Below are 12,350 nucleotides of genomic sequence, written 5' to 3'. Positions count from 1 at the left end.
CCCCTTTCTGCCCCCCCCCCCCCCCCCCAGCTTCACCTTCATCTGTTGCATGTTAAAAGGTATTTTTGACGTTTCAGGCATTGTGTCTGTGAGGCATACATGACAGTTATTCCTGAAGTTAAGAGCAGATTAAGCAGACACTTGTCTAGGACAGTTTAGATAGGGAAGATTGTGCCTTGAGCAGTGGGTTGGACTGTATGACCTTTGGAGGTTCCTTCCAACCTTATGTTTCTATGATTCCAGGATTTGACTTCAGTGCTTATAGCTCAAATCAAAATACATCGTTGTACATGTCTAGGAAAACGTGCTTATTATTTCCTATACTGAAGCATCTTTTGTCCTACTTGGGTGATTAAAGCACAAAAAAATGTGGTATGTGTCTTAGCCCATCAAAATACCATAATATAGATCTTTCTTTAACTCTCAAAAAATCAGTTTATCTATCTGTGATCATGGCAGCCAGGCACCATCCTCCTTACAGAGCTCTTTCTGAAATTAGTTGAAAGAATAGCTTGTCATCTGCTTTTTTAAGATCTTTCTTAGTTTCAAATAATTCTCCTTGAGTGGCATAAAATTAGCTAGTAGAGGATCATTCTGGAAGTAAAGCAAAGGTTTAAAGAGTAGTGTTCATTCAACCACCAAGCTTCAGCAACTCAGACACTTCATATAATCAAAAGGATTACAAATTTTAGATCAGCTTGTAGAGAATGTTTTTAGATGCCTTGCCATTGTATGCTTTTCCAACCTGATATCCTAAAATGGGAGAGGGAGGGAAGAAATAGATTTAAGCCCAGCTCTCTCTTGATGACTTGGAAAGCATCAAACACCTACTATCTTTTGAAGTCACTTCATCATTTTAGCTTTCAGAAATCTCAATGGATGCTTCAGAGAAAACTTTGGAAAATATTCAACTTAGAAGCAGTCTTGCTTATTTGTAGTAAAGATGTTTGCATAATAGACTCTTGTGCTCAAGGTGCTTATCTGAAACATCCTAACTCATGTTAGTTCAGTATAGTTGGTTGTGTTAGAACTAGTCACCTGAATAGAACTTGAATGTTTTAGCTACTGAGGTATTGAGGCTTAGTTACTTTGTCACCTTTTTTCTCTCTTTACTCTTAGGAGGCATCCTGACAAGTGTGTACATGCATGGGTACACGTTTCTCCACAGGACGAATAGTAGCAGCACATATTTGTGTCTCTGCTATTTGTTCCCAGGCATGCCCCCGCATGCACGTTCTGGCACAGGGCAAATTGACCCAGGTAGGGGAAGCTGGGGCCAGTCCCTGTGCTGGCCCCAGCAGCCTTACCTGGGGTGCCGGGGAACTCCCTGGATCAGCAGTGGCACCAAGCCAGCCACTTGGAGCCTGGCCAGCAGCCCGAGCACAACTCTGGCCAGCAAGGCTCCATTTCTGGTGGCTCACGCTGCTACGGCATGCACCATGTTGCTTTTTTTAGCAGTGTTTTGGGGGCTGGGGTTTGACACCAGGATTTCCCAGTGTCAGAAAAAACTGCCACACTGAAAATTAGCAGTGTGGCAAATGGGTGCACACACATCAAACAGATTTGCAGTGCCTCAAACAGACTGCAAACTGTGCATGCACACTTGTCGGGATGTGCTCTTACACTCCATTTCATCAGTAAATATAATGAATAGCACAGTTCTTAGTAGTGTACCAATATACTGATATGATTACCAGATAGGCTGCATTGAAAGAGTAATAAGCCATGAGACAGCTGGGAGAGAGCGTTGTTCAGTTTGAGTGGTATCTAACACCATCCATTTACCTCTCCTAAATTGGTTTATTCTGCTTTCCCAAAACTTTTCAATTGTAGTCACACTTTTCTTGGAGTTTTGGAAACGCCGACAAGCCAGACTCAAATATGAATGGGACTTGGTTGACTTTGAAGAGGAACAGCAACAGCTCCAGCTGAGGCCAGAATATGAGGCAAAATGTACCCAAAAGAAAAAGAATCCAGTGACTCAGGTAATTAATAATGTCTTTGTATTTGTACATCATTCTTTAATAGACATGCAGGTGAATAAAAACTCAGTGCTAACAGTCCATATTAACACTTTTTTGTATTATGAGGGTTCTTTCCTAGGAGCTAGTTAATTTCTTACTCCTAGGTAAAGATCCATGCCACCCTAGTAGGCAATAAGCCACTTATATGAGGATGAAACAGGCAGGTGGCTACATCTTCACACAATGAGGTGAATTCTTTTCCCAGTCAGACAAATTAAAACCTGAAATAAGTCTGCTGAAGTGATTGAAGATACTTCATATTACTTCCCTGTACAGCTGGTTGAAAAATGGATACATGCTCAGATACTATGATAATAGGGTTGTTTAAGAACCAAAAATTATTTCCTCCTTTCTCACCAAAAGCATTTTAGAGCAACATTTTTTAACCAGCCCTGTATACTATAGGAGAGAGTTCACCGGTAACATACAGAACATTACCTATGACCAGTACAACATACAATCTTGCTGAGCAAAATGGGAACACTTGAAATTTACACAAAGGCAGAATTTGGTTTTATAACTTGTACTATTTATTATTTTCTTGCTGCAGGCATCTACTGGGTGAGTATTGAAGTTTTCACTCTTCACGTGAATATAGTAGCAGAAGTAGCATATATCCAAGAAGAAACAAACAACAAATCTCTGTTGTCTGTATTGATAAGGAGGAGTAAAGAAAATGAAAGTGCCAGTTAAATATGAAGCAGCTTTTCTGCCACACAAAGACAGCTTTTGATTTTTCTTGCAATATTATCTATTATCTGTTTTCTCAGAGAAGTCTGAAAGTAGAAATAATACAGCACAAACTGGAATACCAGAAGGTGAACACATGAAAAAAGAAATAATTCTACAACTGCAACACTGGCATGGAAGTGAGACCTGAATTCTGGAGTGCACTTCCAGTACTGTTCATGCATATTGCTTTACATATTTATTGGATGAATGCAGAAATGGCACTTAGAGCAGGGGTTCCTCAGAATCCTATACTGAAAAAATAGGAGAGAGCTATGTACTTTCCTGAGTGACTTAGGTTCACTCAGAGCTACCTATCCTGAGAATATCAATATAGGTTGAATTAAGACTGGCCTTTGCGGGGCATACCAAAGCACCCACTGAGACAGTGGAACTGTATGTCTCTTTAGGTGGATTTGAACTTCCTGGTAGGAGGCATAATTTTCAGATAAGTCATTGGACGGATATCAGAGGTGGCTTAAGATTTGGGCCTATAGGCTGTTTAGAAGCAGAACTCATGAAAATTTAAACAAGAGTTATCTGGTAGTCTCTAGAATAGGTGGCGGGTATTTCTTGCTTATGATTAGAGTCTTTACCATCTTAAATCACACTGCTCATCCCTGGAACTTTGTTTTTAAATAATTCCTCTTCACTAAAAACATGTAGTAGTCATATAAATAAACACATATTCCATGTTCCGTAGCCATGGGTAATGAAACAGCATACTGTGATTAGAACAATAGTTGGCTGGTACTTCCCTTCATCTCTCCTTAATTATTAGGAAAAATAGACCTTAATTTTGTTCCTGACTGAATATATCTCTCCTTCCCCTTCCGTGTATGTAATGGTACCATTGCCATTTTTATACCTCCATAACACATTCATTCTACTCTAGTGAAAGTAGATAAAGTGGCATGACTGAACACTACGTCACAAATGTAGCTCTGCCAGTTTTATGGTACTGTGGTACTCTGTAGTACTGTTTTCAGATTGCTTAAGAGAATAAATTCCAAGCAAATAATTGGTTTTTACTCCTATATACTACCTGTATCAAGATCATTGAAATGGAATGCCTGTCTCTTTATTATTACACTTTCTCTTCCAGCTTATATGCAAAATACCTCTTAAACAGCTGAATCACTGTGATTCTGGTATTAGTGGAGGAGAAATCAAGAGAAAAAAAGAATCACATAAGGAACCTCAACCATTTTGCACTGAAGAGCAATAAACTGTAGCATCACTCATAATAGCAGAGCAGGATGTGGTTGGGATAAGGAAGTAGGGGAATGAATAGTGGACAGTGGTTATGTACCACAACATGCACATGGTCATGCAAGAGGGATGGTGAAGCAGTCACAGGTTCTTATTCAGCCTCTGAGCTATAGCTGCAGGGGGTTGGAACCAATGCACTATTTTGAGAGTGAAGACTGCACCTCTAGCCCAGGAAGGTCCCCTGTGTAAAACAGTAGGACCTTTTTATAGGGACCAAGCATTTGGCCCATGACACATTATCTTGTCTCAGGTACAAAAATCTACACATCTACAGGTGTTTTCTGTTTTTCTTTAAACATGTATTGACAGTTGCTATTAAAAATCTCAATTACCTTGTAATATTTTACTTTCTGATACAGAAGATTTGCTACCTTTGCAGATTTGTGGAAGCTTTTGTGCTGCAGGTTTTTGTAATGATCTCTGTCATTGGTAAACCTTAAAAAAAGCCATACAGGTTAGCTTAATTTCCTTTCATTATCTAATGTATAATACTGAAAGTGTGAAGGTACAGTGCTTTTAAACAGATTAGTTCTGCAAACTGAAAAGGCAGTATTGACACAGTTCACTGAATTTACTATGCCCAAAGGCTAGCTTTGCTTCATTGTGAACTATTTTCACAACATTACTTGCAGCTACTCAAAGTCTTTGCCTTTCACTCAGCGCTCTTACACAAAGATTACTCATTGTGAAACTGTACTCTTCATCTTCTTTGCTATTTAAATAGTGTTAGCATTACAATAGTTTCTGGCAAAAAGACAAAACTAGCTCATAGCTGATCAAATTGTGCTCTCCCTAACTTCAGGAGGATTCATATTTACAGATATAGGAAAATCTTTTCCTAGAAACATTAAGGCTTAGCAATATGTTTTAAGGAGCAAATAATTGTATGTCAAATAATCTAAAACAACTTTGAGACATTGAGCTCTAAAATAGGGTCTCACATCAAAAATGTTTTTTTTTTTATTGCAGTAAATAAATCCTCTAATATTTACAGGTGTGTTGATCTAAGGCAGACAAGGTTCTTTGGGTAAATCCAGTATAATTTAAACTGTTAACTGATATCTTTTAAACAGTCAGTTTGACTGGCTTTCTTGCATACATACTGGCCTCTGGCTGCTTTACCATTCCATCCAGGAAGAGTACAGACCATCTGCAGATGCTTTCTCAGCCTGACAAAGGGTGTTTGTGGCCGAAAGCTTGCTAAGAATTTTTTTTTCCAGCTATTTGAGTTGGTCTAATAAAAGATACCTGATTAATGCAAAGAACCTTGCCTGCCTGATATTTACATGCATATCATTGACTTCAGTTATTTCTATAATTTTCTTAGTGAAAACTTCTATTGTACATTAATGACTAAGTATATTCTATACTAGACTGCAAGATTGCTTAGCTGATTAAGTTTATTATGAATATATGTGAGCCAGTCAGATTGCTTATTCATAAAAATATAGCATGGGACTTCAAATGGACAATGCATTTGTGTGGACATACTGGTCACTGACTAAAAAATATTGTCATTTATCTCAGACATGAGCACACATCAGATAAAATGATTGATACTGTCCAATTGCCTCAAGGGAAAATGCTTCTTTCACTTCTGTTTTTAGTCACACTGGGATAAATCCATTCAATCTAATAAAATTACTCTGTATTATACCAGTGGAACTGAGAACATTGTATTTTTCCCAGTTTATCTGATTTTATAGAACAGAAATAAAACAATTTAAATAAAATACTGTTGTTCCAGTACCCTCTATTTTCAAAACAAGCATCTACTTTTTCCAGTAGTTAAGTGGTATCATTTATATTTAATATTGTATTGCAGTAGAGCTTCCAAGGGTTCAGTTAGGAATCAGGGCTCCATTGTCCAAGACACAGACATACAACACAACAGCTCTTGCCCCTAAGAATTAACAGTCTAAATAATGACAATCTGAGATTATTGTTCTATATAAAATCCTCATCCACTGGTATAGCCCTTAATACCCCTAGTTAATCCATCTGATCTGATATTTTAGGAATTAGAAATGGTTGCTAGAGACAAGTCTTTACATGAACATGGAAAACTTATCTTCTCCTATATGGGAATAATCTTTTGGGTAAGATCTCTCCGCATGAGATTGCAGTTTAGATTGGAAACTAATAAATGTAACCATTTCATCAATAAATAAAAGTTTGAAGTGGAATAAAATGCTTTATAGCTGTGTGGAAGAACTTAGTATATCACTGTAAATATTTCCGATAAAAAACCTTGACATGAGGAATTAAAAAAAACTTCAGTAGAATTTTGAACGCAAAGCTTAATTCCAGTGAACATAGCTTTACGTTAGTAGTTCTTTCCTCCTCAATCAACTAAAAGCTGATAATTGGAGAAAACAAAACGCAAGTTTCTTTTTGCAACTGACCAGTTTTTCAAAGGTTTAGCCATTCTTCCTGGTTATCATCTTAACTATTTGCATTATTGATTAGTCACTTCATTTCTGATTTCCTTATCAGCGTGTTCAGAATCATGCCACATACATTCTTTGAGATAAAGTTTAAATGATTTTCCTTTCACACAGCTTTGTGTGCTGCTTGATGTAAAAATTTGATTGTGGATTGTCAACTGTGCTGTGCTTGCTTGATTGTTTCAGGAGATGGAGCCTTATTTGCCTCTAACTAGCAAGGCTGTACGGTTCTGCATCTCAGGAACTACAGTGTTGTTCTGGGTGAGCATCTTTTTGAATCCCACTTTAACATATATTACAATAACTCATCATCACTAATTATCAGTTTAACACCTATTACTATGTTTGTTTTAGATCTCCCAATTCATATGGTCTTGCATGGTTTCTGCTGTCATGCAGAGTATACTCCAATTCATATTTTCAAGATCTGTCATTAACCAGTAATTTTGAATGTTAATGTTGGGTCGAATTTAGTGCTGGCTTGCACTCTGGTATCATTCTTCTGTTTTGAAGGAAGATTCAGGGATTATACTTTACTAAAATAAAAGGTAGTACCAGTTCAATCTATGCATCTGTACAGTGAATTTGATGGGCAATGAACAGGTCTTCTCCATCTCTAGTGCTATGATCTTATATATCTTTCCATGCATGTTTTAAATGCAGATATTAAATTGATTTTTAACTCCAGCATTCATGAATGCTTGTGGTAGATTATGTGACTAATATAACACTGCCGAATTCATAGACAAAGATTGCAGTAAAAATAAGTTAAAGTATGACACCATTAATTTCAGCCCTCAAAGTATATGCATACATCTGTATTGATTAACTGTGCTGTAAATCTGTTTTTTTTCCCTTAGACATCTCTGATCATAGCTAGCATGATAGCTGTGATTCTGTACCGTCTGTCAGTTTATGCTGCCTTTGCTAGCATCATGAAAAACACACAAACTCTGCAACCCATCAGTGGATTACTGACACCTCAGTTGGCAACTTCAGTCACTGCCTCATGTCTCAACTTTGTTATCATCATGATACTGAATTTCTTGTATGAGAGAATAGCCGTCTGGATCACTGATATGGGTAAGCAACATGGAGGATAACATAATTAATAGGGAAATATTTTGCCCTGTCACCGCATGTCATTGCTTAGACACAATTCTTGTTTTTTCTAGGCCCTAAACATTTGCAGCAAGCCTTGTAACTGTGGCGATTATAGGCAAAATCAGGCTTCTTTCACTGAATGCCTGTCACCCTAGATGGCTTTTTTTCTTTTTATGTATTTTGATCCTTTTTATAACATCTGAATGCACTGAAACTATTCTGACCCTAAAGTAATCAGGAGGTCTGAATATCTCATTAAAAACACGTATATTATTAAAATCTTAAAAGGAGGATCAGACAGTCTTGATTTAGCAGGATTTTAGTGAATAGTCCTGAATATGAGTTCATTGTGATTCTAAAACTGAAATACTGTTTTTCTGCAAGAAAGTTTGCAAGCAGGACAGTTACATAAGCAAAATAACCACAATCTTTATCTTTCTTTTTATTGGATGTAATTGTCCTCCCAAGGATTTGTATGCATGGATTTCCCATTTGGAAAGGGTGTGAAGTGGGATCAAGAAGCTACACCTACAGAACCATCTTGTCTACCTCTGGACCCTGCAAGTCCAGCATGCTTGCAGGGAAGGAGCAAACAGAGGTCCTATAATGTACCATATAGACAAATTCCTAGTCCCTAGAAATATATATCCCCTAAAGCCAGGCATCCCAGGAGCTGGGGGATCCTACTGGGGGCCAGACCAAAGGAGATCTTCTCAATTTGGGGCAAGCACTATATTCTGATCCACAGTGTGGAACCCCATTGCCCTCTTTCTTCCTCCTTGGCGGAACATTTTGTCAGTGGGGAGGTAGGGTGCAGGTTGGACTCTGTGTGATGGGATCTTTGTGAAGATTTCTTTCCCTCAAAGATTTCTCTGTGTAGTTTTCCACAGACGAGCAATCTGCATCATTAACAGTTTCATAATTTCTAGAAGGAGATGATTTTAAAACCCACAAACATTAAAGATACATTAAAGTAAATACTGGGTGCATCTGCACTGTCATTAATGTGCTTTTGCTGCACATTAAAATTCAGTACCTCTAATGTGAGGTACTAAGTAAATGGACATTAGGCTGCCCTAATGCATAGCAACGAAAGCACACACTTTTTAGTGGTTCTAAATGTGCAATAGCCTATTTTTACTGTGCATTAGCATATATGCACGTTTTTTGCCGTGACGCTCTAATGTGTGTTAAAATAGGGTACTGCACATTAAAGCGCATGTGTAGCTGTGCCCACTGCATGCCAGTGGCCCACCGGGCTCTCATTTGTCTGGTATTTAAATTTTATTTCTCCTCTGTCCACTAGCAAAATAACAGAAGTAAATCAGTTACTAAAACAGCCATTTGTATAAAAGAAAAGTATCCTTTTTTCAACTTAAAATCAAATTCTTGTTAAATCCCAATTAAAGTGTGCACAAAAGCTTGAACAATCATATTATTTTGTATATTTGCACATTAATGTGAAGGATTAATCCTAACTAGGCAAAACACCATCATCCCTGCTTTATGGTTATCAGTTAATAGTAGATAACTCCAACTTTTCCACTTTTGTGTACTTGCTGCCCTCTAATGGTGAGCAGGGAGTCTATCATCTGTTGAAGTTTTAGTGGAAGACAGGAACAGGAAGCTAACTAGAATTTGTCAAAAACATCTTTTTATTCTTGATTTCTTTGTAACGAAGAGGGGAATTTTTACTTTCAGAGACATACGTATAACTGTGACTCGTATCAGTGGGAATTGTATATTCTTGTTTAAGAGCAAAATGTTCTAAACTCAAAGACAAGATTTTTGGACAAGAGTTCCCAAACATTTGTTATTGTACAGTAATCCTTTTATCTGACTGCCTTCATGTCTTCAGTTTAATTCACTTCTTAACTCAACTCAAACTTATTGTATTTCAGTTTATTTATTCAATACAATATATGAGCAGAAGCGTGTGTAATAAAATGGCCAAATGTAGTGTAGGGACATGAGAAGAAGTTTATTTATTAGGCTAAATTCAGCAAAATAGGTGCAGAGACACAAAAAATATTCCTATCCTGAGCCATCTGAGCCCAGTACACATTCAGGAAGTTTCAACCCATTTCAGAGCATCCTGAATTTTTGTAGTTATTTTTTCCTTCTTTCTCTGCTCCAAACAGTTAGCTATTGTTATATTACTGGTAACCTTACTACAGTTCCTGTGATTGGTACTTTCAGCTTCTTAAGAAAACAAACATCATAGAGAACATGTCTACGAGTCTATTAGAGTCCTTAGGGTGTTCACATCTGTGTTACCTGTTTGGTTCCCCTAGCTTCTTCTCAAACACTTTCCTTTTTCCCCAACCCCTTTGTTTCTCTATTAACCTACTGCAAAACTCACTTTCAAAGTAGGCCCCACTGTCTTTGCTTCACAGTACTTTTGATTGTAACAAGCTATTGTCTTCCAGACAGAGCACAACTAATGTTATCTGAGCAATCCCACAGTTTGAGCAATGCACTAAAGAGTTATGAGCTACAGGGTTTTAAGGCAGAGTTAGTAATAATGAGCAATATATAAAGATGAGAAAATATGAGCTGATAAACATTTCTAGAATGACTCCCATTTCCCTGCCTACTTACCATAAAGGATATCCAATCTGAAAACAGGAATGCAGTCTGCTGAACTGATAGTTTTTTCCATGGAATGTGGGTGAGCACTGTGGGTGATGAACACATACAAGTCTGCATATGGCTAGAAATGTGGTAAAGAAATTAATTTAGTTTGGTTTTGCAGAGATCCCAAGGACTCACCTGGAGTATGAGAACAGACTCACTATGAAGATGTTCCTGTTCCAGTTTGTCAACTATTACTCATCCTGCTTCTATGTGGCCTTCTTCAAAGGAAAGTTTGTTGGATATCCTGGAAACTATACATACATGTTTAGCCACTGGAGAAATGAAGAGGTATGGCTGTCCCTGTATTTTTCATGTATGTGGAATACAATTAATATATTAAGCCAGATCCCCATTATTATCCCTTGGCTCCAAGAGATTACTAACTGCAAGAAGGAGTTTAGAATGAGTGTGTTGTTCTCCAGCAATCCTGGGCTTGGCTTTCTAAGAGCTGGTGCCACTAAGAGCAGCTATGTTTCTGCTTTAGCCTGGCATCAGGGTGCTTTAACCTAGCACCTACCCCTTTAAGGCCTATGGCCATGCCACACCTGATCTTATGAAGTTAAGCAGTGTTGGGCCCAGTTAGCGCTAGGATGGGAAACTGCCTGGGAATACTAAGTGCTGTGTAGGCTTGCCTGTTGGGCCAAGAGCCTGTCTTGGTCTGCTCTTTGGTACCATGTAAACCAGTACAGCCTATTCCAGGGTTAGGTTGTCAGTGACAAAACTGGGGTGAGGAGGGTGTGTGGACACCCAGCAAAACTGAAAAAAGGCTTGTCAGAGGGCAAATGAACTCCCTGCAAGCCAATGGCCATCCATACCTGGAAAGAAGATGGGTGCTACCAGGTTACTCTTCCCAAAGAACCACCAGTGATGTAAAGCAACTCAATTAAATTAATCAGAGTGGAGAAGTGTTGTTACAGCATCTAAGGTACCCCAACAGTAGCAGCAGCCTTGGGACTGACCTCACCTGACCTATCCCCTTTGACTGCTTGCAGGATCAGAGAGGTAGAAAAATAGTGGAAATCTGTTGATGACCCTCCTCCTACTTCCCACATGTACTCAAGGATCTAAGCAGCACCAGGCACAGAATAAGTTAGGAAAATCATTCAAAGAAAGTCTTGAACTACCCCTTCTCCCCAGTGCCACATATAATTATTTTTTAAAAGTCCATTAAATGACACCTTTCTGAGCTCATTGATTTAATGAGGCCTCTGGATTGGTGAGCAGAGTATGTGATGCTCACAAGGACAGATGAAAGCTAGAGTAAATATGACTCTCACTTTAGGAGTAAATCACTTTCACTTTAAAGCATCTCTGCCACCACTTAAAACACTAGATAGTTTCAAAGAAGACACTGTCGGATACAAGGATTCCCAGTGAAGCCATGTGTAAAGAGATCAAGTCAACAATTAGTGTTTAGTGCTGCTTAAGGTCAAAAGATAAAGATAGAAAAAGAATCCCAACAACTTGAGACAAACAAAATAAAGGTATTTGAGTGGAGTTAGGGTCTCAAGTTGTCTTGGTGCTGTCAAGGTCAGTAAATTCTCATGATGGCCATGATAAAATAAATAAATAAATAAAAATTAAAGACTAATGTCCTCGGCAAAAAGCCAAGCCAAATTTTTAATAATATTAAATATTCCAGCTGTGTGTGAAATAAAACAGTGCTGCAGATCATTTCAGGATTTGGTCTCTCTGAGCACATCTACACAAGACGTTTACTGCGGAGCTGATTAATTAGCTCTGCAGTAAAACATCAGTGCCTACATGTACAGTGCTATTAGGGCAGAGTAAACTAATTAACTTCACCATAGAATAGTACCTCCAGACAAGTACTATCCTACGGCAGAGTTATTTACTCTGCCGCAACACACATATACACAGCTAGCCCCACGCTAAAGTGCATAATGCCCCAGCCAGCCCCTCCACAGTACGTTGAGCTGGGTCAGCTCTGCTTTGGACTGGCATGCTGCCTCCAGGGCCCCCTGTCAGCTGGAGCTGCTCTGCCCCAGCTCAACATGCTGCAGTCCCAGGCACACATGCAAACACAGTACCCAGGAGCAATGAACTCCATCATGAACTGAGGTAAAGTTTATTCAGGCATGCAAATTTCACACGTAGACATGCCTTCTTAGATGCA

At 38.5% G+C, this 12,350-nt stretch overlaps 1 protein-coding gene across 8 annotated transcripts in view; it reads left to right on the top strand.

Annotated features, from left to right (window-relative positions):
- The window catches only part of ANO5 (anoctamin 5), a 102,806-nt gene that overhangs the window by 75,567 nt on the left and 14,889 nt on the right, over nucleotides 1-12,350 (top strand). For all 8 annotated transcript variants that reach the window (XM_025200375.1, XM_014518549.2, XM_006020710.3 and 5 more), the window contains 4 exons: nucleotides 1,834-1,985; nucleotides 6,659-6,733; nucleotides 7,333-7,555; nucleotides 10,332-10,501. In XM_025200375.1, the coding sequence (XP_025056160.1) occupies nucleotides 1,834-1,985; nucleotides 6,659-6,733; nucleotides 7,333-7,555; nucleotides 10,332-10,501 (620 nt within the window). The remainder of the gene's footprint in view (nucleotides 1-1,833; nucleotides 1,986-6,658; nucleotides 6,734-7,332; nucleotides 7,556-10,331; nucleotides 10,502-12,350) is intronic.

The sequence above is a fragment of the Alligator sinensis genome, unplaced genomic scaffold (genome assembly GCF_000455745.1).
Source record: "Alligator sinensis unplaced genomic scaffold, ASM45574v1 scaffold165_2, whole genome shotgun sequence".
In the NCBI taxonomy this organism is placed as follows: domain Eukaryota; kingdom Metazoa; phylum Chordata; order Crocodylia; family Alligatoridae; genus Alligator; species Alligator sinensis.
This window is presented reverse-complemented; position numbering and strand designations above follow the sequence as displayed.